The 25,366-nt window shown below is 45.1% G+C and overlaps 1 protein-coding gene and 1 long non-coding RNA gene across 2 annotated transcripts; one reads left to right on the forward strand and one right to left on the reverse strand.

The window, feature by feature from the left end:
* The first annotated feature begins 974 nt into the window (after positions 1–974).
* On the forward strand, positions 975–20,006 carry LOC309335611 (E3 ubiquitin/ISG15 ligase TRIM25-like). Its single transcript, XM_081850788.1, has 7 exons — positions 975–1,186; positions 2,163–2,825; positions 6,246–6,341; positions 8,279–8,512; positions 10,916–11,078; positions 13,217–13,279; positions 19,383–20,006. The coding sequence occupies exons 2-7, from the start codon at positions 2,241–2,243 to the stop codon at positions 19,919–19,921; spliced, it is 1,680 nt and encodes a 559-aa protein (XP_081706914.1). The 5' UTR covers positions 975–1,186; positions 2,163–2,240; the 3' UTR covers positions 19,922–20,006.
* LOC309335754 lies at positions 13,317–25,345 on the reverse strand. The gene is made up of 3 exons (XR_014153711.1): positions 25,217–25,345; positions 23,955–24,095; positions 13,317–14,360 (listed from the first exon to the last, which is right to left on the reverse strand). It is a non-coding gene; the product is annotated as an uncharacterized lncRNA (long non-coding RNA).
* Positions 25,346–25,366: the final 21 nt, after the last annotated feature.

Below are 25,366 nucleotides of genomic sequence, written 5' to 3' on the forward strand. Positions count from 1 at the left end.
GTGAGCTCCTGTTGCTCTGTCCCAGTTCCTGCCAACCTAGCAGTTTGAAAATATACCAGTGCAAGTAGATAAATAGGTACCACTGCGGCCAGAAGATTAATGATGTTTCTGTGTGCTCTGGTTTCCGTCATAGTGTTCCATTGCACCAGAAGTAGTTTAGTCATGCTGGCCACATGACACGGAAAGCTATCTGTGAACAAACGCCGGCCCCCTTGGCCTGAAAGTGAGATGAGCACCGCAACCCCATGGTTGCCTTTGACTGGATTTAACCGTCCAGGGGTCCTTTATCTTTTTTTAATTAAACAGATAATATACTTGAGGACAAGATGCTGAATAAAATTGTGCTGGTGACGCAATGCAAAATGTTGAAATTGTTATGCAGTCTTCCTGAGAGAGAGCCAAGTGTATCTCATCAAAAATTGTGTGTTTTCTTTCAGCCAGTGTGGTGTAGTGGTTAAGAGTGGTAGTCTCGTAATCTGGTGAACCGGGTTCGCTTCCCCGCTCCTCCACATGCAGCTGCTGGGTGACCTTGGGCCAGTCACACTTCTTTGAAGTCTCTCAGCCCCACTCACCTCACAGAGTGTTTGTTGTGGGAGAGGAAGGGAAAGGAGATTTTAGCCGCTTTGAGACTCCTTAAAGGGAGTGAAAGGCGGGATATCAAATCCAAACTCCTCCTCTTCTTCAATTTTTTTTTTTTAAATACACTTTTGTGTTTCTGGGAAATATCTGACCAGTATTTAGACCAAATTAAGAGGGCAGAGGGAAGAATTGCCTCAGTGTGCCTGGTTTCCATTCAATGTGGTCTTCCCGCTTCATGTCAGTTCCTATAGCCTTCCTCCCCTTGCAAGAGCTTTCAAGAGTGGCCTTTTTAATGTTTGACTTGGACCTGCTTGTGCAATGACATCATAACCAGAGTGCTTAGCTCCCCCCTCCCTTGTAGTTTGAACTGTGATGTCACATAGCAAATTCAGACCCCATGAAAGACTGTAAACTGACAGGAACTCAATATGAGTTGCTGTTTTGGACCAAGAAAAGAACAACGTAAAACCTTTAGCCACTGGAGCTAGCTGAGGGATCTGTTAGTAGGTAGAACAGTTGCTATTAGCACCTACGGGTTGCTAATTTTTGCCAGATGGTACTTAATGTTACAGAGTGCCACAATTGACTTTGTATCACAGCTGAACAGGTGAGTGTGGGAAATAAGTTTCACTGATAAAAATCCATCTGTTTGTAGAATTATAGGGTCACAAAGGTAGGGACGGAAGGAACAGAAACAATCTAGCCAAGACTCCTGTATGGAGTGTGCTCTTTCCACATAGTTTTAATCCAGATTATCCCAGATATGCAGTTTAGTACTGCTGCAGAGAGCTTGCTGGGGAGACCATGCATAACAAGGAACTAAAAAATAACTTTAACAAGGTTATAATAACAAAACAAAAACTCCTTTTACACTAAAGATAACAACAAACATGACCCAACCACCAACCCACCCCCCCAGGGTAATGAGGGAGCTAGGTGCTGCTCCTTATATACTATGCCCAAATGCTGACACAACTTAATTAACACAACCTAGCAGCACCTGCTATGTTCCACAGCTGTAAGACTGGGTCTTGTTATTTGCCCTGGCCCTGGCCCTTAAAGACATACACAACTTGTGAAACAATAAAGAACCTTCACATTTTACAGTGACCATTCAACACTTCTGGGGGGTTTTTGTGCTACAACACAAAATCCAAAAGTTGTGTCTACTGTTCCTGCAGGATTCACTGTGCCAGCCTTGCCTCCTTCTTAGACTAGCTCTCTCCTGAGTATGACTGAATGATGCAGTCTCACTCACTGAAGAGTGGCAACAGGTTTAACCATCTGCAAAGAACACTACCTATTGCATCTCCACATGAGGAAGCCATTGTCTTTTAACAGGGATTACAACCGCCAATTACCGGTAATTGGTTGTAGTAACTAAGTAAAGAAAAGTTTGAGCAACTAAAACTTTGCCCACAATCAATTAGGCAAGACATTTAAACATTTTGTTTACTTTTAGTGCACTCTGCAATATCTTCAAAGACACACTTTTTTCTTCTAAAATGTTATTTTCTTAGCTCTATGCAAATATGCATGTTTAACCAGTCAATTAAAAATCATTTTTTATATTAAAAAAACAGGTGGCAGCCCAACTTTTCCTAGGGTTTTGTGCAACTACAAGCACTAGCTGTGTCTCAGCCCAAAAAGAAAGTGTTATTATGAAGAAAGCTAGCTTGTTTTTCCTCGAGGACAACATTGTGTGTCCGATATGCCTCGAGGTGTTCAGAGACCCCGTCACCACAGCCTGCGGACACAACTTCTGCATGGACTGTTTGCAGGATTACTGGGACCACCAAGCCCTGGTCGGGGATTGCCCCTACTGCCCTCAGTGTCGTGAATCTTTCAGTTCGAGGCCTCAACTGCGCAAAAACACAACCCTGGGAGAAATTGCCACGAGGTTCGCAAGGGAAGAAGCCCAAGGGTCAAGGAAGCAAGCAGGTCAGAGGGAGGTTTTGTGTGACTTCTGCTCCTCCAGGAAGATGAAGGCTGTCAAGTCCTGCCTGCAATGCATGGCTTCCTTGTGCGAAAACCACATCCGTTCCCACTATGAAGACAACGCCTTCAGGAACCATCAGCTGATAAAACCTCTCAATGACCTGAAGGCTAATATGTGCTTGAAACATCACAGACTGCTGGAGCTGTTCTGCAGAATCGAAGGGAAATTCATCTGCCATATCTGTGTTCGGGAAGAGCACAAGAATCATGACGCCATCTCTCTGAAGGACGACAGGAGCAAGAAAGAAGTGAGTATCATGCCATCCTTTAAAGTCAGCAGTTTGTTTTCCTGGAATGCAACTTTCAGAAGAGGACAACTGGTGCTAGGTCAGTACTATAGTCCCCTCTCCTAAACGATTCCTATCAACATCTTTCAGAGATCGTGCGTGTGGCTTCCTTCACCCCTCTTGGTTGGCAACTGGGGGAGGGAAGGCAGCGTCACTTCCCACTGGGTCAGATTGGGATTTCAGTAGCACAGGCCCTCTCCCATTTTACTCTATTTCTCTTATTTCTGTTCTTCATCACTGTTCTTTCCATTGGCAGGCACTAGAGATGGGATGGCCCAGGCGGAAAAAATATCTTAACAATTCGGAGGGAGAACTTGCTTTCCTCCCAAAGCCTTTTGTTTTGTTTCCCTCCCCCCAAGGGCAAAAATTGGAATATGACATGTGAAAAGGTATAGAAGCTTGCTTAAACTTGGGTAAATTCTCAGTTTTTAGAACTCCAGGATAAATAGGACAAATATAGAGAAGCAGAAACTGATAGTATTAGCTAAAAAATGAGACTGATAAAAATGCAGATAGTATCAATTTAGTCTTAGTTTCCACCTATCTTTCTTTCTCTCTCTGTTGGGTTTTTTGTTTGTGTGTGGGGTTTTTGGGGGGTTGGAAAATGAGAGATTAACAGTGGTACCTTGGGTTACAGACGCTTCAGGTTACAGACTCCGCTAACCCAGAAATAGTACCTCGGGTTAAGAACTTTGCTTCAGGATGAGAACAGAAATCGCGGTGCGGCAGCAGCGCGAGGCCCCATTAGCTAAAGTGGTACCTGAGGTTAAGAACCGTTTCAGGTTAAGAACGGACCTCCAGAATGAATTAAGTTCTTAACCCAAAGTATCACTGTATATCTGTTTGACACTGTTGTGCACTAGAGGAGATATAATAATTTTCAGAATACATACTTTTTTTTCTATAACAATGATGGTTTATCCTGTTTTTATTGTTTTTTGCCTATTCATAACTTGGAAAACGAAAGAGATGATGTGCTTTAATGTTAATGACATGTTATGTGTTGCTTGCTATAATGTGCCCTATGACCCTATGACATAGGGTGGGATATAACTTTTAAATATAAATAAATAATAAAATGATGAGCCCAAGTGGTGTGTGTGTGTGTGTGTGTGTGTGTGTGAGAGAGAGAGAGAGAGAGAGAGAGAGAGAGAGAGAGAGAGAGAGAGAAGCTATGTAGACCTGGTGAACTATACATTAGACATATTAGCTATGAGGTTAAAATGCTGTCTGTATTTGTGATATATGGCTTGTATGTACTTTTCTTTCACATCCTTTATTTCTTCTAAAAGGAGAAATAGTCACATTAGGGGTGATTATTTTTTCAAGCACGCTATCAGCAGAAGATGAGTGAGCCCATCAACCTGCCATTGCAACAAAAGCAGTGAACCAGTTCATACTGACACCAAGATTGTTATGCCTTGTTTTATTTTGAGTTTGCTTGCCCTTGAGATTGTGCAATTTGGACAAAGTTGGTTAGAAGCTGAACAAAAGGGTTCAGCTGAGGACAGCACCCTATCCAGTTACACCCAGTTTCATAAAAAGAAAACTGAGATAAGAACCTCCCTGCCTTTTCAGATAATTAGGTGAGGCTTTTCTACATGCCCCGCATGATTAACCCCCATTCTTGGGCAGAGTGAGGTGACTAGCAGATACTAGAGGCTGTAGATCCTTCTCCTGAGCCTCCTGGCCATTCCCTTCTGTCAGAAGGCACAGTTCTGTGTGCCATGTAGTTTGTCCCGGACCCCTGCTGCCCTCAGGTGTGGGGGGTCATGCTATCCCATCCATACCATTGAAGTAAAATTCGACTGCCATCCAGTCAGCTTCTCTGGAGGACATCATCTTATCCTTTGCCTCAGGCAGTGGCGTAGCGTGGGGGGTGCCGGGGGTGCCAGCCGCACCGGGCGCAACATCTGGGGGGGGCGCGAGTCCAGAGGGCCCAGCCCCGTCGTGCCCTCGGCCCGCCCCTATTGTCAGAGTGGCCGGCCAGCCTCCGCCTGCTCCTACCTTGCCCACCCGAGGACTGCGGCAGCGCCCGCCCCCGTGGCCACCTACCCCCGCCTCGCCCATTGGCTTGCTTCCCTCGGCCCCGCCTCTCTCCGATGGCCGCGGGGGTGTCCTGCTCGGCGCCGGCGCCTTTTTTCAGGAGGTAGGGAGGCTGGACGGGGAGGTGGGGTCGGAAGCGGGCAGAGAAGGAGGGGAGCTCGTAGCCAAAAGGGCTGCGCCGGCCGGCAAAGGGCCGGGGAAAGTTTGGAGAGGAGAAATGCACCGTCATGATTTCCCGGTGGAAGCGGCAGGATTAGGGATGGCGAAGCGTAATTACGCACGAATTTCGCTGGGTGAGAGCTTGGGGGATCGATCGGCCGAAATGGGAATCAATTGGAATATGAGAAAGAGAGAGAGAGGGGGGCCATCATTCATAGGCATAGATTTGTAGGGTTAGGGGGCGCAAATCCACGGGTTAGGGGGCGCAAATTACTTGCCTTGCCCCGGGTTAGGGGGCGCAAATTACTTGCCTTGCCCCGGGTTAGGGGGCGCAAATTACTTGCCTTGCCCCGGGTGCTGACAACCCACGCTACGCCGCTGGCCTCAGGTAGTCATAAGTCTTAAACCAGCCCTGTTGTCCCAAAATCATTGGAGGTACAGTTTGCGATGGAAACTCCCTCACCTTGGAGGCTTCATTATTTCCCATACTTCAGGTGTTTTGTTCGATGGTTGCTTTTTTATTTTATTTTACCAGACAACTAGCATGGAACTGTCAAGGCTTCTTGGCACTGCTTTAATGGCGTATTGTTCTGCTGTTCCGTATTGTTAGGTGTCAACTGCAAAGGGGATTCCGACATTTAAGCTGGCATATTTTACCTGAGATTTCCCTGCTATTCCAGCTCATGCAACAAATAATCTCTAGGAGGCTTGGCCGTGGTTTATTGCACCGGTAGTGTTACATGTTTTTTTAAAAAAACTGTTTTTATGGTTATTGCTGTTTTTCCTTTTGTTCCCCCTGTGAATGATGCCATGGCATTTGGCTAGCGCAATAAAGTTTATGAATGAATATTGTTAGGTATTGTAGGAGGTATTAATATCATAATTTTAATTTTTTTAAATTGTAAGCTGCATTGAAGACATTTTGCATCAAAAAGCAGTTTGTGAATAAAAAATGGGCTTCCTGATTAATTCCAGTGGCTGTTCATCTAGTCCAGTCCTTTGTAATGTGAGTCCAAACAGGATCTATTCTATAAAACTGCAAAACACATCCTACACATCTGATTTATTTATTTTTTAAAAAATTGAGCACTGATTATGCTCCACTTTTAAAAGAGGTGTATGTGAAATCATCATCCCCAGGCTGCTGCTTTCATGTTCTAATTCTTTCTTTCCCAGGTCGAAGTCAGGAGAGTACAGGCCAACGTGGAAAACCAAGTCTTGATGTTGGCAGCGGACAGTCAGCAACACAGGGGCAGAGTTAACTACCTTGCGGTGAGAAAAGCTTCTGAGGGAAGGGACCAAATCCATGGCACATCACACAGATCTAGGGGCACATACTGCCACTCAGTATTGTACCATCATTCTTCATGTGAGCATGTATTTGCATGTACAGTGGTACCTCGGGTTACAGACACTTCAGGTTACGGATGCTTCAGGTTACATACTCCGCTAACCCAGAAATAGTACCTTGGGTTAAGAACTTTGCTTCAGGATGAGAACAGAAATCGCACGGCGGCAGCGGGAGGCCCCATTAGCTAAAGTGGTACTTCAGGTGATGAACAGTTTCAGGTTAACAACGGATCTCCGGAACGAATTAAGGTCTTAACCCGAGGTACCACTGTACTGAAGTCAAGTGGTTGACACTTCTTTAGCTCTGGAGGTCAAGGTTTTACCTAGCAAGTGCTAACTTTCTCTGCTTTTCCATGGAACACCCCAGGTCATGTTTGGCTCCCATTCTGTTCTCCTGGCTGACTGAGAGTCATACCCTATATACTAATAGCAAACTCATCATCTGAGTATGAATTCTTATATAGCCAAAGTGGTAACATTCATGCATAGGAATGAGCTATCAGCAGGCTCAGGGCTTGCAGATGTACAAAACAATGTATTTTGGGGGACACCTGCCTTAGATCACAAACTGCATCGTTTGAAGACCTAACAACATGGTTGCTTCAAGGAACTGATGTGCAGTTGAGGCTGTCGGTCCCGCAAGCGACATGTTGCTGCTTCTTTTCTTTTTTAGAAAATGTGTCCAGCTTTTATTGAGAAGGACTATTTGATAAATAAAGCAGCTGAACAGCACTGAAAGGGACCACAATGCAATACATACAGACATCCCAGCGCAAACAGGAATAGGGTTTCCTGTGGTTGGTGAGCTCCGCTTTCTTCTGACTACCTCTCCTCAAATTACACACGTAGGCCTTCCAGACTGAAAGCTGATTCCCTTTGTTTCCTCTCCCTCTTCACCACCACATTTCAGGTGGACAATCCTCTTCCAAAAGAAAGAAAAGAAAAGAAAAGAAAGCACAACAAGCAAGTTAACCTGCTTCTTTGGTGCCTTATTTTCTTTTATCGATAGCAGGACTCTCTTAACTTGAAAGGGTCTCTCAGGAGGAAGACAAAGTTGGGAGCATGAACCCAATTAGCAGTGTGCGCGCAGTACTTTTGCTAGAAACCAGCAGAACCAATTGCTCCTTATTTATTTATGGTTCCATAGCAGCTTTGCCACTTTAAAAATGTGTGTCTGCACCTACCCTGAGAATTTCACAAAGGAGTATTAAATGAACACATAAGAAGATAAGGAGAGCCCTAGTGAATCAGGTCCAAGGCCCACCTAATCCAACATTCAACAGTGGCCAAACAGACGCCTAGGGGGAGTCCACAAGCAGGACATGAGCACAACAGGACTCTCCCGTGTGCAATCCCCAGTCACTAGGTGAAATATACTCCGAGTCGAGAGTGCATTTCATGCTCTTTATTCAGCTCATACTGGTGAGGAGGAATGGAAGTTCCCCCAGAATGTCTGCTTTATATACATTATTTACACCATGGGCCCCACATGATTGGCTAATTCCGGGATTCACCTGTAAGCCAATCAGGTTGCGGATTCACTTTCACCTGGAGCTGGATTGGGTGGCTCCTGTGGATCAATCAGACTGCTGCATTCTGAATCCTATTGTTCTAGGACCAATCAGACTGCTGCCTTTTGGATCTTATTCAAGTCAGTACATAACACTAGGATTCACAGGCACCACGGCAATACATAACCATCATGACTAGCAGTCATCAGTAGCCTTATCTTCCATGGATTTCTCAAATCCACTTTTAAAGCTGCCCAAGTCAATGCTACATCGTGTGGTAGCAACTTCCATACTTTAAACAATGGTAGGTGAAAATGTGATGTGCTTGGCATTGCCTTTCCCTTTCAGAAAGTAGTGAAGACGGCCCGAGACGAAGTGAATAGGGCCTTTGCCGAGGCGATGAAAGAGCTCAAGCGACTGCAGAACAAGGTGATGGACTTTATAGATGAAGAAGAAAGATCGGCCTTAGTTGGAATGGGGAATTCCATTCAGCACAGTCAAGAGCAGCTGATTGATCTCCAGAAGCAGAATTACTGGCTGACAGGTCTCATGGAAGACCCAAGTGACCATCAGTTTCTGCAGGTAGAGTCCACACTGTAATTGGAGCACAGTCAAGACCAGGGAATCATAGAACTGTAGAGTTGGGACCCCGAGGGCCGTCTAGTCCAACCCCCTGTAATGCAGGAATCTCATCTAAAGCATCAATGACAGATGGCCATTCAACCTTCAGTGAAGGAGAGTCTAGCACCTCCCAAGGGAGTTTAACAGCTCTTACTGTCAGAAAGTTCTTCCTGATGTTTAGTGGACTTGAATCCATTGGTTTGAGTCCTACCTTCTGGAGCAGGATAAAAAAAGCTTGCTTCCATGTGACAGCCCTTTAGATATTTGAGGATAGCTCTCATATCTCCTCTCCATCTTCTCATTTCCAGGCTAAACATACCCAGCTCCCTTAACTGTTCCTCATAAGGTTTGGTTTGCAGACCCTTGATCATCTTGGTCGCTCTCCTCTGCATGTATTCTAGCTTTGTCAATATCCTTTTTAAATTGTGGTGCCCAGAATTTGACACAGTATCCCAGGTGTGGTCTGACCAAGGCAGAATAGAGTAGGCAATCTTCCCCAACCATGTGTCCACCAGATATTTTAGACTACAACTCCCATCAGCCCCAGACAACATGCTGAGCAACCTGATTCTTCTCAGGCATCTCTTAACCCTTTCTGACCTCTTTTGTCCTTTGAATGGTCGGTGCTTCCTACCATTGTTGCTACCGCCCCACCCATTATTAGCATGAAAGAAAGAGGGTGACTCGGTTAAGGATTGTACTGTGCTGGGTGAAATTCCTCTACCACATATTCCTCTTTACTCTGCTGGGAAGTGTGCCAGTACCAAGAGCAAGAGAGTAAGCAAAGGACATTTATTTTCACAAGGCTAGAGCTGGTGCCAGCTTCCATCACCTGCTTATTATTAGATTGTACTTTTTATGTGTTTACAAAATTCTCCCCTGATGCCAGCAGCAGGTCATGTAGCCCCAGTGGATTGGGCAGCAGCTGCCCATCTGAAGCAAGAGACTCCCAACTCCTTATACACTGCCGCTCATAAATGTTTTCACAGGATCACCTGCCTTGGTTCTAAAATCTCCAGTGAGGAACAGCAACAAAAACTCCTCTTTTTGCTAAAAACATGCCCAAAGAGTGCGACTTTATTTTTCGTTTGATCAACTGTTTCTCTAAGCCGCTAGAGAAATGCAAATAATAAAACAGAGTCTTAAACTGAACACCATGTTATGTGAGCAAATGACCTCTGTACCATTTAAGCCACACTGCAAAGACACAAATGGAATGTAGCGGGAGGAATGGGCCTGTTTGCATAGAGGTGGCATTTAGCCTATAAGGCCGTATTTGGCCCATAGCAAAAGAGCAATAAAGCATTCAGTGATATTCCAGTAGCATTATCATATCCTCGTCATGTGCGAGTGTTTGTGCGATCCTTTGAACTGAAGGTAAAGATCTTGGCACTACACCTCCCTTCCCATTTTATCCTCTCAACAACCCTGTGAGGTAGGTTAGGTCTTGAGGGACAGTGACTTGGCCCAAAGTCACTCAGGGAGCTTCATGACTGAGTGGGGCTTTGAGTCCTAGTCTCTTAGGTCTTGGTCCAACACTCTAACCATGAAGCTACACTAGCTCTTATAACATTTCTAACTTTCCTTTCTTCTGTTGTGAAGGCAGAATCAGTTCGGTCTCCCATGCATGCACTGCTCAGACTTGCAGCTGCTTCGTTTGAACACAGTTACTGTACCATGTGCCTTCAGGCCATCATGCCCTGATAGTTATAACCAATTATCCATGTTCCCTTGGATAATTAAAAAGGGGGAAGGTTGTTAATGGGTTGTTGTTTTTTAAAGAAATTTTTCTCAAATATCTCTGGTATTTTCACCACGAAATTCAAAAACCTGATGCATTCAAAACATTAAATAGTCTCCTGTCATGCCTTGCTGTGATGGTGCCCCTTCTAGGCAGAGGGGGAAAGTTGTAGATTCTTCTTCACTGGAGGCACTTAAACAGATTTGTATTTTGCACTGTACATATCCAGCATTGAGCAAAGGACTGGAGGATGAATTCTGAGGTCCCTTCCAACTCTATGATTGCATGGCCAGCCTGAAAAATATTGGCGCCTGAGGTAAACCATAAAATGGCGCACACACACCCTGCCAGGGAAGAAAGGGTGAGTGAAGATCTACGCCAGGAACAAGAGGGGTGAGTGAAGATCTACACTGGGATCTGCTGCCCCTGTGGATCCTGCCACCTGAGGTGGTCTCTTCATCTTGCCTCATGGGTGGGCCGGCCCTGGATTCTATACATGTAGTCAGAAAACCTGCAGGCAAACCAAGATGGTTCCATTTCTGTGATGAGGACATCAAAATTCTCTCTTCCAAAAATGTTTCAGTGAGTTTCAATCTCTTGTTAAAATCTATTTGTTCCCACAGGACTTCCCAAAAATAAGAGTAATGTCGGGTTGCACAGAAGCTTTGATTGGACTGAAGTGTGAGGAGCCCACCAGTTTCGTAGCACTTAAACAGACCCTGAGTGACTTGAAATCCCAAGTGTCCATGTTCGGACTCTGCTTCATCAACAAAGCCCTTCAAAAAGGTGAGTTGGCTCCACAAAAATGCTACAGCTAGAAAGATGCATTCATAGGCTCAAATAATTCTTCAACACATGGTGCTGTAGATTTTTTTTATTTTACAATATTTTTGTTTCATTTAAGCAAGAACATATGCTTCAATGGCATGCAGTAATATAGAAAGACAATACAACTGAATGAAAATTAAAATTAATCATATGCCCACAAAAATACAAATTTGGGTCATTTCATTCACAATCCTTGGAAAAAACTGGATCTGTGTACACATTAACGTACACATTAACAACCTGGTGTATGCACAGCCTCTCAGTCCCTTTGTTTCACATTAAGACTCAGAAACCCTTCAGAATGATGCAGCCACATATATAACACTTGAAGTCAAATGCATTGCTCCTTTAACATACCTACAAATCAAATGAGTTTGCGTTGTGGTGTGACCAGGAGAGGGCTTGGAGTCATGATGGATAGCTTTCTGAAAATGTTGATCCAATGTGCCGAAGTTATGCAAAAAGCAGACTCTAAACCAGGGATTGCAGTGAAATGGATTGAAATCTCTTCCTCTCCATGTAGATCCAGATGCATATAGTTGTAAAATAAACTACTGTATTTTTCGCTCTATAAGACGCACCAGACCACAAGACGCACCTAGTTTTTGGAGGAGGAAAACAAGAAAAAAAATATCCTTAATCTCAGAAGCCAGAACAGCAAGAGGGATCGCTGCGCAGTGAAAGCAGCAACCCCTCTTGCTGTTCTGGCTCCTGTGATAGCTGTGCAGCCTGCATTCGCTCCATAAGACGCACACACATTTCCCCTTACTTTTTAGGAGGGAAAAAGTGAGTCTTATAGAGCAAAAAATATGGTATATAGCTTAATGCACCCTTAAAAATAGATCATTAAAGACCTTTAAAAATAAACAAATTACATTTTTCTGTTAAATCTAACAAAACTAAGAAGCATATTTACCCGGATAGAACCAAACACAAATTAAACAGTGTCTTCTGCATGTGCTGTGGCCAAAATTACGGTAGGTTTAGACAAATTCATGGAAGATAAGGCTTTGAGTGGCTATTAGTCACTGAGGGCAAGTTACCAGCAGCAAGAGAGAGCTGTTTCGCTCATGTCATGCTTGCGGGCTTTCCATTAGCATCTGGTTAGTCACTGTAGAAACAGAATGCTAGAATAGATAGATTAGCAAGGCTCTTCTTCTGTCACATCATGGGGTATTTGGGGGGGAGGGGACTGACCAGGCTTTGGGCTATTTGAGAGTGTCGAAGTTGTACACTGGGTGAGCAGAACCCAGTGTTCTGGTTACCTTTTAATGGACAAGATGTGGCAGCTGTAGAAGAATGAGGAGAGAGACCCCAAAGAGGACTCATTTTCTTTCGCTGTGGTGCAGCACCTCCAGTTCTCACAAGCCCATGGTGATCTCTTGGTCTTCCACATGGCAGACATGGGGGAATTATTAGCTTTGCCTTTTGGGGGTATAGTTTGTGGCCAGAAGCACCTCATTGGGTGAGGCGCAGCCATTCAGCTAGCTTCACAGCAGGTGGGTCATGGCTGCCAACTTAGAAGATGGCTGAGAGTGGGGCGGGCGTAGTGCGAACAATGATCCGCCTGCCGGGAAGTTAGCACAGAGGCTCTGCCCCACCCAGCAAGCCGCTTCTCCTTGATGCTCTGCGAGTTTTGCAACAAAACACCACACTAACTTCGAATGTAACTCCTATAAGACTCTATCCCTTTGGTATGGATCAAGTTATTCAGGTCTTTAATTTCCCAGCCAATTATACTTGTGTCTAGGATTATTCCCGTAAATGCTGCTGGATTAACAACCGCTGGTTGGAACAATATTTTTGTTAGTGTCTGCTGTGCCAAAGAACTGTTGCTGTTTTGCTAAAGTAGATTAGAAAGGTTGTGTTTCTGGAAGGACGAAAACAGGGAATTTTGCAAGATAATGCAGATCAAATAAGTCTCTTACATGAAGGTTAAAAATAAGCTCAAAAATCTGTGTAGTCCACAGCCCTGAGGGCAAGATCTCAAATTTCTGTTTAGGTGGCACCCTGCACAGGCTATGCACACACACACACACACACACACACACACACACACACACACACAAATAACTCCAGGACCTTTTGTCTTTCAGGGATCACAATGGTGCCTTATGAAGTGATACCAGCTCCCACAGATCGGAAGAGTCTCAGAAAGTGTAGGTGTTGCAATTCCATTTGTCTTCTCATTGTGCACACAGTACCATTTTATCTGGTGCCAATGTACTCCTATCACTAGTATGTGAAGCAGAGTCCTTGTGACGTTTGCCACAACCCCTCTGTATCCTGAGGTTTCTTGAGAAATACTGTTACTTGAGTTGTTTTCCCTCAAGCCAGCTTCCATCACATTTGAGAAAACAAGCCGTGATTAAGCTCAGGGGTGTACATCTGGGACAGCCACTGCCAGGGCTTTTTTTTTTATCAGTCAAAACTTGCTAGAACTCAGTTCCAGCACCTCTCAGGTGGGCACCATTGCCATTTTAGAAGAACGATGGAGGTGTTCATCATGAGTTCAGTCAATTGGCCTAACTTGTTCATTGTGACTGACCTGGTACTAGCAGCAGTAGCTTAAATTGGATTTTGCATATTTGTAAGGTAAATATAATAGCCACATTAGCAATGTAAGATAGAGGCCAAAGTCTTCCTATTTATTCAGTTCATTTATTTATAAACCACATATTATTTCGCAAAGCGGTATGCAAGCTCAAAACCATACCATACAACAAGACAGAGGTGAAAGTCGGTGAACAAATAAAACACCACATTGTGGCTGGAGTCATGCATCTGAACAGAAGGATTGTGTCACTGGCACAATCCTGGCTCTTGGATTTGCAAAACACTTCAAGTTGGAGAACTTAAAAAAAAATAATTCAGGCATTTCACTTCAAGAACTGAAATTTTTTCAAAGCAATTGTAGAAGATATCCAAAGAACACTATTTCACAGGGTTGCTGCAAGATTTTCTGTTTCATGTCTTTAACAGCCAAAGCATAACAGGTTTGACTTTTCCTACCACTTCATCTCTATTCTGGGAAGTTGCAGAAGTCTTGGATTTCTTGTCCTTCCAGAGGAAGGAAACTTGGGAGTAAGTGGTTGCATACGGGTGTGCCCAGATGCTTACTCACTGTTTGCTTCATCATAATCTTCCTCTTTTGTCCAAGGAGTTAATCCACATCTTATCCGGCGCCCCAGTCTATCAAATACCGATTTATAACCCTGACATTTATTGATGTTCAGCATTCTAGAAGGAATAATTTAGCAGAATACGGCAAGGTTAAAAGGCACTCTGGAAACAGTAAATACCAATTCCTGAAGTGACCAGCTTTCTCCATTAACTAACACCACCCCTTCTTTCTTGCTACTTAATGCTAGGGCTGCATTTCCTCAGCTCAACTAACACAACACAAACTCTCCCTCAAACACTCTCGCATTGGGTAATATTCCATGTTAGCCATACTTACAGCAGACCTGTAGTAAAAGCCCATTAATGTCAGGGCTCATCCGCTTGTCTAATGCCTGCCTCCCATATACAGGCACAAACACAGAATTGGCAAGGGGGGGGGGGGAGAGAGGAGGAGATGGATGGAGAGAACTCTTCCCTTTTTGCCCTCCACCTTCACTCACACACAGAGAGACACAGCTATCATTGCCTAGGGATCCTTTACCAAATACTGACCATGTGTTGTATGCTGTGGTCTCTTGGATTCCAAGAAAAGTCTGGAGGAGAGTTTGAGGAGTTAGTTTGGTTCCCAGTATGTTTTCTGCAAGGTTAGAAAGTCCCAGAGGAGACGCCTACCTGCCCTCCCATCCTGTTTCTGTCTCTGGTCATCTGCACTAGGACTGACCAAATCTGGAAACAAGATGAGAGATTCTTAGAATTCAGCACTTTCCCTAAAATCGTAGAATTGTAGAGTTGTAAGGAACCCTGAGGATCATCTAGTACAGTGGTACCTCGGGTTACATACGCTTCAGGTTACATACGCTTCAGGTTACAGACTCCGCTAACACAGAAATAGTACCTCGGGTTAAGAACTTTGCTTCAGGATGAGAACAGAAATAGTGCTCCAGTGGTGCGGCAGCAGCGGGAGGCCCCATTAGCTAAAGTGGTGCTTCAGGTTAAGAACAGTTTCAGGTTAAGAACGGACCTCCAGAATGTATTAAGTTCTTAACCCGAGGTACCACTGTAGTCCAACCCCCCAGTGATGCTAAGCATTTCATATAATAGACTATTTCACTTAGGCCATTATTATTATTATTATTATTGTTATTATTATTATTATTACTACTACTACTACTACTACTACTATTCCCATATGGCAGATGGGAGGCAGAAATGCTCCATACAAATTCCCACTTCTTACATAAAATATTAGAACACTGCTTTGAGGAGCCATGCAGAAAGTGCTGGACCCAGAATCCCCTGGCACCGTCTCTGAAAAGGTCCAGTCCTAGCTGAAGAGGAAAGGTCAATGTCAGCACCAATCTGTTAAGACCTGCATTAAACCAAATACCAGTCTGTGCTTGCTAGCTGGACGCTGGCCAGTAAAAATAATCACCCGTCATAAAGTTTTGTGTGTTTTGGTTGCCCTAGTTAGCAAGGGGAGCAGAACCGCAGTTATCATCCTTTAACTGAGAGCTAGCAAGAAAGCGACAGCATCAGGTGACTGCCGCAAGCAGGTGAAAGGCACAGTGTCCTTTGCTGAGGCTGGAGGTGCTTGTGGCTTCTGGCCACTGAGTATGAATAGCAAACCTCAGACTCTTGTAATCTTCATTGAACCCTAGTAATGTTGCAGGCAGTATATGGGAGTCTAACCATAGGGGGGGGCCCTAGCGTCTTCCTGTTGTTATGCTAACAGTGCACCCCTGCTTGGTGCCAAACTTTGTGGGGCTTTGATTCAGCCCTGACAATGGGCCCACATACCCCAACACCTACCACAACCAGGGCAGGACCCAGATCTGGTTGTGGCAACGGTGCCTGCCGTATGTTTTCTCTGCTGCTGCTGCCACATTGGTGATGGCACCACTTGTCACCCTCTGCCGGGGGGCCTCAAGACATGTTTTAGTGGTGGATGAGTGGCGGCACTTTTGAACAGGAACTGAGCTTGTTTCCCATCCATGAGGGTCACCGCCATCTTAAGCTACCCAAACTGCAATGTCACAGCCCAAAGTTCCTACCCCTAGACATATCCAGACTACAGATCTATGAAATCAATACATTTCATATATTTCATATTGCCGTTTGGGTAACTTAAAACAGTAACATGTTGTTGTTTAGTCATTTAGTCGTGTCCGACTCTTCGTGACCCCATGGACCAGAGCACTCTCGTCTTCCACTTCCTCCCACAGTTTGGTCAAACTCATGCTGGTAGCTTCAAGAACACTGTCCAACCATCTCGTCCTCTGTCATCCCCTTCTCCTTGTGCCCTCAATCTTTCCCAACATCAGGGTCTTTTCCAGGGAGTCTTCTCTTCTCATGAGGTGGCCAGAGTATTGGAGCCTCAGCTTCAGGATCTGTCCTTCCAGTGAGCATTCAGGACTGATTTCCTTAAGAATGGAGAGGTTTGATCTTCTTGCAGTCCATGGGACTCTCAAGAGTCTCCTCCAGCACCATAATTCAAAAGCATCCATTCTTGGCAATCAGCCTTCTTTATGGTCCAGCTCTCACTTCCATACATCACTACTGGAAAAACAATGGCTTTAACTATACAGACCTTTGTTGGCAAGATGATGTCTCTGCTTTTTAAGATGCTGTCTAGGTTTGTCATTGCTTTTCTCCCAAGAAGCAGGCGTCTTTTAATTTTGTGACTGCTGTCACCATCTGCAGTGATCATGGAGCCCAAGAAAGTAAAATCTCTCACTGCCTCCATTTCTTCCCCTTCTATTTGCCAGGAGGTGATGGGCCCAGTGACCATGATCTTCGTTTTTTTGATGTTGAGCTTCAGACCATATTTTGCGCTCTCCTCTTTCACCACCATTAAAGGTTCTTTAATTCCTCCTCACTTTCTGCCATCAAGGTTGTGTCATCTGCATATCTGAGGTTGTTGATATTTCTTCCGGCAATCTTAATTCCGGCTAGGGATTCATCCAGTCCAGCCTTTCACATGATGAATTCTGCATATAAGTTAAATAAGCAGAGAGACAATATACAGCCTTGCCGTACTCCTTTCCCAATTTTGAACCAATCAGTTGTTCCATATCCAGTTCTAACTGTAGCTTCTTGTCCCACAGTAATATATAGTGGTGCAAATAGCAGTGTGCCTGGGTTGAGCCAGTGTGGGCCCTTCCAAGCTCCTGGGACCCTCAGCCAGGGCTCATCTTGGCCGGCCACTGGTGCTGAACCCACCCAACCCAACAGCTTCCAAGGCCCAGGACATTCTCTTAACTGAGGAAAAGGACAAGATCTTTCTCCTCCCCACATTCCACACACTGATGGGCAGGTTAATCTTACAGCACCCTTCACTGCTCCTGAGCAAAGCAGAGCAGCTTAGGGGGCATAGGGTTAGGCTGCATTACACATGACATGGGTTCAGGAGAAACAGCCGGGGTGTTGCTGCCACTGCTCCCACACCCATCCAAGCCCTCACTGCCTGAAGGGGATGTCCCACTCTGGCTAATGCTAAGGCCTGCTCTGACTGAAGGTGAAGCTCTAGTGGCTTGTGCTTTGCCAGGGGGGATCCAAGCACACTATCCTGATTCCAGAATAGCAGTAGTATGAGGGGAGAAGCTGCACAGCCAAATTTCTCCCTCTGGTAAAGAGGAGCACTATCCCAGGTGAAATCTGACAGTTCTACCAACCCCGTAAGAATGATTTAGTCTTTTTGAAAAGGCTAGGGATGCAAGAAGCAGCAACTTTAAAAGGTCCCCCAAGCAAATTTCAAACGAAATAATTCCTGAAGGCTGCCAGCAAACACTGTTTGTTCTTCCACACAAAACAGCTGTGGGAGGGCTGGCTGCCAAGCAGTTCTCAGACCATGTTCAAGGTCTTGTTACTAACATATAAAGCCCTGAACAACTTGGGATCAGGTTATCTGAAAGACCTATAAGAACAGTTAGATAATCTGAGGGAATTTTACTCTCAAAACCACACCCTATAGAATACCACAGAACGGTTACCTGGAAACAGGCATTTTCCACCATTGTCCCTACATGCTCAGGAATGTCCTCCTCTCTGCCAAATGTGAAGGACCATCCATTGGTTGTGTCAGGTGTCATTTAGGGGCATTATCTTTTTGCCCAGGCTATTCCTGACGTATTAGAAGGGACCCTGTTATTGCATCTTTTTAAAATACCGTTCTACTGATTTTTATGTTTTATCTCTGTTTTTATGATACAGTACTGTTTTATTGTTATTATGATGTATTTTTGTAAATGGCTTAAGAGTTTCAAAATATGAAGTGGTTCAGAAATGCTTTAAATATGTGTGTGTGTGTGTGTGTGTGTGTGTGTGTACACACACACACACACACACACACACACACACACACACACAGCTGCAGAATAAATTGGACATTAATGTGGTCCATCAGGGTCAAACAATTTCTTCCTACCATATTGTCTGTTTGCTTTCTCCTTTCTTCAAAAATTGTTGTGGCTGGACATGGGGTGTTGGCAAAACAAGTATGTCCTGAAGCCAAGGCTGCTTCATCCTCAGGATTTAATTAATACTGAAATTTGGGGATGGGAGGGAATTTCCATACAGAAACTGTGAGGCTTCACTTTTGCATACTTTGGTGGACTGGCTTGTTTTCTTATTTCCACCTGGATAGCTTTACTAACATCTTCCATCAGTAGTCAGATACAGGTACCTGTCACATGGATCACTTTGCTTGCTACTGTTTTCTGTTTGTCGTGCATATAAATACTGTAATGAGCTGGTGGGGTATAGTGAACAGAGCATTAGACATGAACTAGGGGAAAACCTGGTTTCAAATTCCCTCACTATCATGGAAGTTTCTCAGTGAGTTTATTACCATTTGGAGCAAAGCTCTACTGCTATTACGCTGAGCTCCTTGGAGAAAGACTCATAACATATGTGATAAACATAAAATTCCAGATTGTTGATGGGTGGGACTACATGTGGGAGAATTCATGGAGGTCCTTGCCTTGGGCAACAGGCTGGAGTAAGTTTATATTCTGATCACCTCTAGCCTCAGTGACTCTATGATTTTGGAAGATGTTCAGTCTTGGTCTGCCCACCCTTGCCCACCTTCCTGGAGTGGCTTCTTTTGACATTTCCCCCCTTGTTTTGCTTCCCACGAAACAGATTACTGTCTACTGAATTTTGATGCTAGCACTGCCAATGAAGAACTCTTCCTGTTTAAGGAGACCCACTCGGTGCTGAACATGGGAATCTTGTTGGAGAACTACTCAAAACCCAGCCAAGGATTCAACCACTGGCCACAGCTTTTGTGCACCCGCAGCCTATGTGAGGGCTGCCATTACTGGGAGGCTGAGATTTCAAACGCATGGCTGTGTTTGGGAGTCACCTACAGTTACAAGCATAGAACTGAGAAAGCTTGCATGTTGTACCTGCTTGGCAGGAATAGCAATTCATGGTGCTTGGAGTGGGACTCACTGAAGTACTCTGTCTGGCACAACAACATTCAGACTGTGGTGCATGGCAGCTACTATAAGACAATTGGAGTCTTACTAAACTATGCTGCTGGCTCCCTGACTTTCTATGGCATCACCAACACCATGAACCTCATCTACCGTTTCCTCACCATATTCACCGAACCTCTTTACCCAGCTGCTATGGTAAGCAGTGGGGCCTCTATTACTTTGAAACAGCACCCAGACTAGAGAGACCACAAAAATACCCCTCTTTAAAGGCCATGGAGGGCTCTGCTGTAGCTAATAAAATAAACTTCTATCTCATTACTACTAAGGTGGGATTCGTTTTTCTTTTTCCGGTCACGTGGCTACAAACAGAAAGCAAATGATACACCTAAATGTGTTTTTCTGTAAGAGAAAGGATTGCCGCAGAGGATCATTTGGAGCAGGGAGGGAAGCCGGTTATGTTCCTGGTTCTTTCCTATTTTTTCTTTTTCTTCTTTCTGCCTCTTTTAAATTTTTAACCCATGGTGTTTCTATGGCTGGCGGTTGCTGTGTTTATTTGCATACCTGCTCACGTCCTCAGTCTGAAATGAAACAGAATGCCTCTCCTACTATTCCTTTCCCTAAATACGCTGTATCCAAAGCCTCTTTACATGGCACTTGCTGTGGAGTTGCTTCATAGCCAAGGAAGGTCAATTCTGCACACCTCCAGAAGCATCTTTCCCTTTCAGCCAAGCAGCACGTTTACAGAGGGGAAATCCCAGTTAATGTGCAACGGCATAGGAAATTTCAGGGGGAGGGGCTAGCATCTGAAACGTGTCCGTTGGACCCAACTCAAAGGCAGCACTGTTTGCACTTTCATGAGCCACAGACATTCCAGGATCCTCTGTGTGAATGCTATGCATTCAGGAGCAAGCCATCCTAGGCAGAGCCGAAAGCAAAACAATTTGCCTTGAGAGTTGATCCCCACCATGTCTTAGATTCAACCTCTGTTTTGAAAAATAAAATAAAATCAGGGTGCAGTGTCACAACTGAGACACTATCGAAATGCTCACAAGTTCCACCCAACATGTCAAAAATCACTGGGAAAGGATCATTCATGATCACTGCACCAGACAATATCGCTTGCTTCCTTTCCAGCTTCCCTCAACCCACTGCAGCTTAAAAAAACAACCCCGAGTTAATTGTTTTACAGCTACACACACACATGATCTCATTCTCATGAACTGCAGTATGATTATTTGCAGATACCCAATCTGGTGCCCCCTCCGAGTCAGTGGCTCTCTTGAAAGGCCTGTCTGTGCCTCTGCAGAATAATCCTCTGCAAAACATTGTTCTGAAGAGGCACAGGTGTCTTTCGAACTCTTGGAGACTGGGTGACCAGCCAGTCCCTTGAGTAGCTGGATTAACTTAACAAGTCATTACAACCACCTGACAGGCTCTTTCAAGTTACAGTTTAAGATCTTTTGATTGTTAATTATCCCTTGCTGGCAGCAGTTGCCAGCAATTCGCCTCGGATGACAGCCTTGGCTGCTTCCCAGTGTCTCCATGGCTGCATCTAAAGACACTCACTCCCAAGGCACTCGCAGTGCTACAAAGCAACCCTCAAGTTCACAGCCTTGTTTTCAAGGGTGTAGTCTTCTGGTGCTCAGGAAAAAAACCACATTTGTTCACTTCGTTCTGCGTTCACATTTGATGGGTGCGCACTCTTTCTCTGGCTGTTTTCCAAGCAGCATTGCAGAACGAGGTTTTGGAGTTCCCTCTTACCCTGGGCTCCCGAGTGCTTCACAGCAGAAAACTCTACTATTAGCATTTTACGCTTGTGAGAGACCCCTGAGATCAGTATGCAGCACACAATGTACACAATGAGACATGAGAATGGTTGCACATAACCTAAACAGACCTTCTTTGTGTTATTTCTAGATTCATGTTTGGGGATGTGGAAATCTCAATTTTCATCTTCAAGAAAACTTGAATCCTACACAGCTCCAGCAGATAAGCAAAAGCTGATGTTCATAATAAAGTTTTGTTTTATTTTTAAAAAAGCAAGGCTTGGCATGCAATTTATGTCCTTGCTAACCAATATGGGAAATTTTGTTTCAGCTGACTTTCCTGAAATCATCTTAACTCTGTCTGAAAAGCATGGGCTCTCCTGCTCAACAAGAGACACTTTCCAAAATATTTGGCCTGTGGCTATGTAAAGTCTTAGCTGGTACTGTAGAACTGAGACTGCTCTTACTCTGTCAACATAATTTACCACATCCCTTGGTGATTTTTTTTAACCAAAACACACACCTTTTCTGAATCCAAAACACTGTACATATCATTGAAAGTTAGGAGTAGCTTTGCAGCAATAAAATTTGACACTCCACCAAGTGTTTCAATGGCTCAGTTACTTAGTCTTTTCCAGTGCTTTTTTTTTTTCTAGAGGTATGCTGCCCTTTCCCAACACTGGCATCGTCATTTGGGTGCCGACTGTAAGTGACCTGCAGGTTTTGGGAATGGCTTTGCAAGGTGACCAGAAGAATGCCGATTACAAGTGGACTGGAGGCTCTTATTCCTAAGAGTAAAGGTAAAGGGACGCCTGACCATTAGGTCCAGTCGTGATCGACTCTGGGGTTGTGGCGCTCATCTCGCTTTATTGGCCGAGGGAACCGGCGTACAGCTTCCGGGTCATGTGGCCAGCATGACTAAGCCGCTTCTGGCGAACCAGAGCAGCGCACGGAAACACCGTTTACCTTCCCACTGGAGTGGTACCTATTTATCTACTTGCACTCTGACATGCTTTCGAACTGCTAGGTGGGCAGGAGCAGGGACCGAGCAACGGGAGCTCATCCCGTCGTGGGGATTCAAACCACCAACCTTCTGATCGGCAAGTCCTAGGCTATGTGGTTTAACCCATAGCGCCACCCGCGCCCCTCAGTTCCTTAGAGTGCCTGCCATTTTTGCCCTCATCCAACCTGCAGTTGACCTCTGATCACAGAGCAGCATTTCCTGTTGACCACCCACTCCTTCCATGAGCGACATTAAACCGCTGTCTTCTATGGTCGTCCTTCTTCAGCTCTTCCCCTAGCCAAGCAACACCTCAAGGTGCATCCACATCAGAGCACTGAACAGCTGCTCCAGAGCCGGCTCACTCCACTCCTTTGGGCATGCTCAGCAGCGATGGCCTATCCCTCACTTGCTCTGGTGTGTGTATTTGCCTCCGATCCACCTGAGACGACTCTGGGTGTCCCTTCCAACTCTACTATGAGTCTATGATTCAGTACGGCAGATCTGAATATAACTGACTTCAGCAGCAGCCTCTTCAGGCCTTTTATTAAGGGTTCCAAAGGTTCAGAGGGTGACATTTAAATCTAGACAGCTGAGACACAGTCACAGATGAGTCATTTCCAGTTACTTCATTCGCCCCAAGAAACTCAAATTTTCAGTGCATGTAAATGTTTCTGCAATTTATCCACTCAGCTCTCTATCCTTGAGGCCTGTGCAAGGGAACCTAAATATTTACTAGTAAGGAAAACATAAAGGTACAACTTCCTCCCCTTGTAAAGTTGCCAGTTTTCCAGATGTTGCTTTCTGGGAAAGCAAGGATCTGGAAAGAAGGGGTCTACAATTTATTTTAGTCTGTTAGAATGGAATAGAGGTTGGTTTTTATATATATATATATAAAATTGTGTTTTATTGGTCTTTGTTTAGAATGTTATTTAATGTACATCTGAAGTGTAGTAACCAACATCCTTGAGCTTTCAAAAGAGTCACAATAAAATATACCCCAACGAGTCCTGTAGGAGGACTAGCTTAAATACCTGATTATTGGGGGGATGGGGACGCGGGTGGCGCTGTGGTCTAAACCACAGAGCCTAGGGCTTGCCGATCAGAAGGTAGGCGGTTTGAATCCCCGCGACGAGGTGAGCTCTCGTTTCTCGGTCCCAGCGCCTGCCCACCTAGCAGTTCGAAATCACGTCAAGTGCAAGTAGATAAATAGGTACCACTCTGGTGGGAAGGTAAACGGTGTTTCCGTGTGCTGCTCTGGTTCGCCAGAAGCGGCTTAGTCATGCTAGCCACATGACCCGGAAGCTGTCTGCAGACAAACGCCAGCTCCCTCGGCCTGTAAAGCAAGATGAGCACCGCAACCCCAGAGTCGTTCGTGACTGGACTTAACGGTCAGGGGTCCCTTTACCTTTACCTTTATGGGAGGGTGAATTTTCTGATACTGACATACCTCTTAGCTCTGATAATTGGCAGATGACTACATTAGAACATCAGGAGAGCCAGTGACCCATCTAGTCCAGCATCCTGTTCTCACAGTGGCAAACCAGATGCCTGAAGGAAACTCACAAGTAAGTTTTGAGCACAAGAGCACCCTTTCCCCTCTTCTGGTTTCCAGCAACTTGGTATTCAGAAACACTGCTGCCTCCAACTGTGGAGACAGGACATAGCCATCATACACACAGTCTCACACACCCCATTTGAATGGGAATGCCCATCAACTTTGTGGGGGTCCGGCACCCTCACATGTTTTATTGTGGGGGCCAAAGACTAGTAGCCACTGATAGCCTACTGATAGCCCCAGGGCAGGCAGGCTTTATAGAGCTGCCCCAGAAACTGGTGCACACCTTGCTGTCATTTCAAGCAGCCCTAAGCAAACTTGGGTTTAATTCTGGATCGTAATTTATTACCTTCTTTTATATATGATATGAGGTAGGGTTGTTGTTTTTTGTGTGTGTGTGTGTGTCTATTACAAGCCTGGGGAGGGGAAATACATTAACCAGTGTGGTAGCTAAGGGGGGAGCTAGCCAGGGTTTTGGTGTGTTTTTTTTGCCCTGGGGTGCCATTGAGATTCTCAGCCTCTCTCTGTGTGTACACAACTGCATGTGGAAACAAAATAAAAAAATTCCTTCCAGTAGCACCTTAAAGACCAACTAAGTTAGTTCTAGGTATGAGCTTTCGTGTGCATGCACACTTCTTCAGATATCTGTAACTGCATGTGGGTTTTTCTTTTTCTGCCAAACTGGGTCTTTGACCCGGGTGAAGCCTAGTTTCGCCCCTGCATTAACTTACCTATTAATTACTTATTTCTTCCTGAGCTGAGAAATGTGTGTCTGGGCTGCAAAGCAAGGTTTGTTTCCCTGCAACAATAGAAAACGTGCGATGCTGGGAGGGGGGTGGGAGGCAAGGTCAGAATCCTGACATGCTAGCTTTCTATTTGCAGGGACATTTTGTTTGGTGCGGAGTACCAGTTCCATCAGACAGTGTGCTATACAGGGGTGCAGACTTGAATAAAATATTGAGGTGGGGGGGAGCTAAGCCCCGCCCCACATAATCGATCACATGACATAGCACACACCCCATTTGAGTGGGAATTCCCCTTAACTTTGGGGGGCCCCTAAAATATTTTATTGGGGGAGAGGGGTGCCGAAGGGGCCCCTAAGATTTGGCTCCTATGGTGCTATAGCAGCACAGGGCTTCTCCCTGCTCAGTTATGCAGTTCAGTGGGTGACCTTCGGCTAGTCCCTCTCCCGCCCCCCCTCCCGGCCTCACCTGCATAGGTGAAACGAGCGTAAAACGAGGAAGACGAGAACCGCCTTTAGCGAGGAGGAAGGGTGAGATAAGCACGTACAAGTCCCCCACCTGCAGCCTGAAGCGACACACAGACACAGGCTTGCCACCTCCATGAGATCTAGGACCTTG

The sequence above is a fragment of the Podarcis erhardii genome (assembly GCF_964252035.2).
Source record: "Podarcis erhardii genome assembly, chromosome: 2".
Lineage (NCBI taxonomy): Eukaryota > Metazoa > Chordata > Lepidosauria > Squamata > Lacertidae > Podarcis > Podarcis erhardii.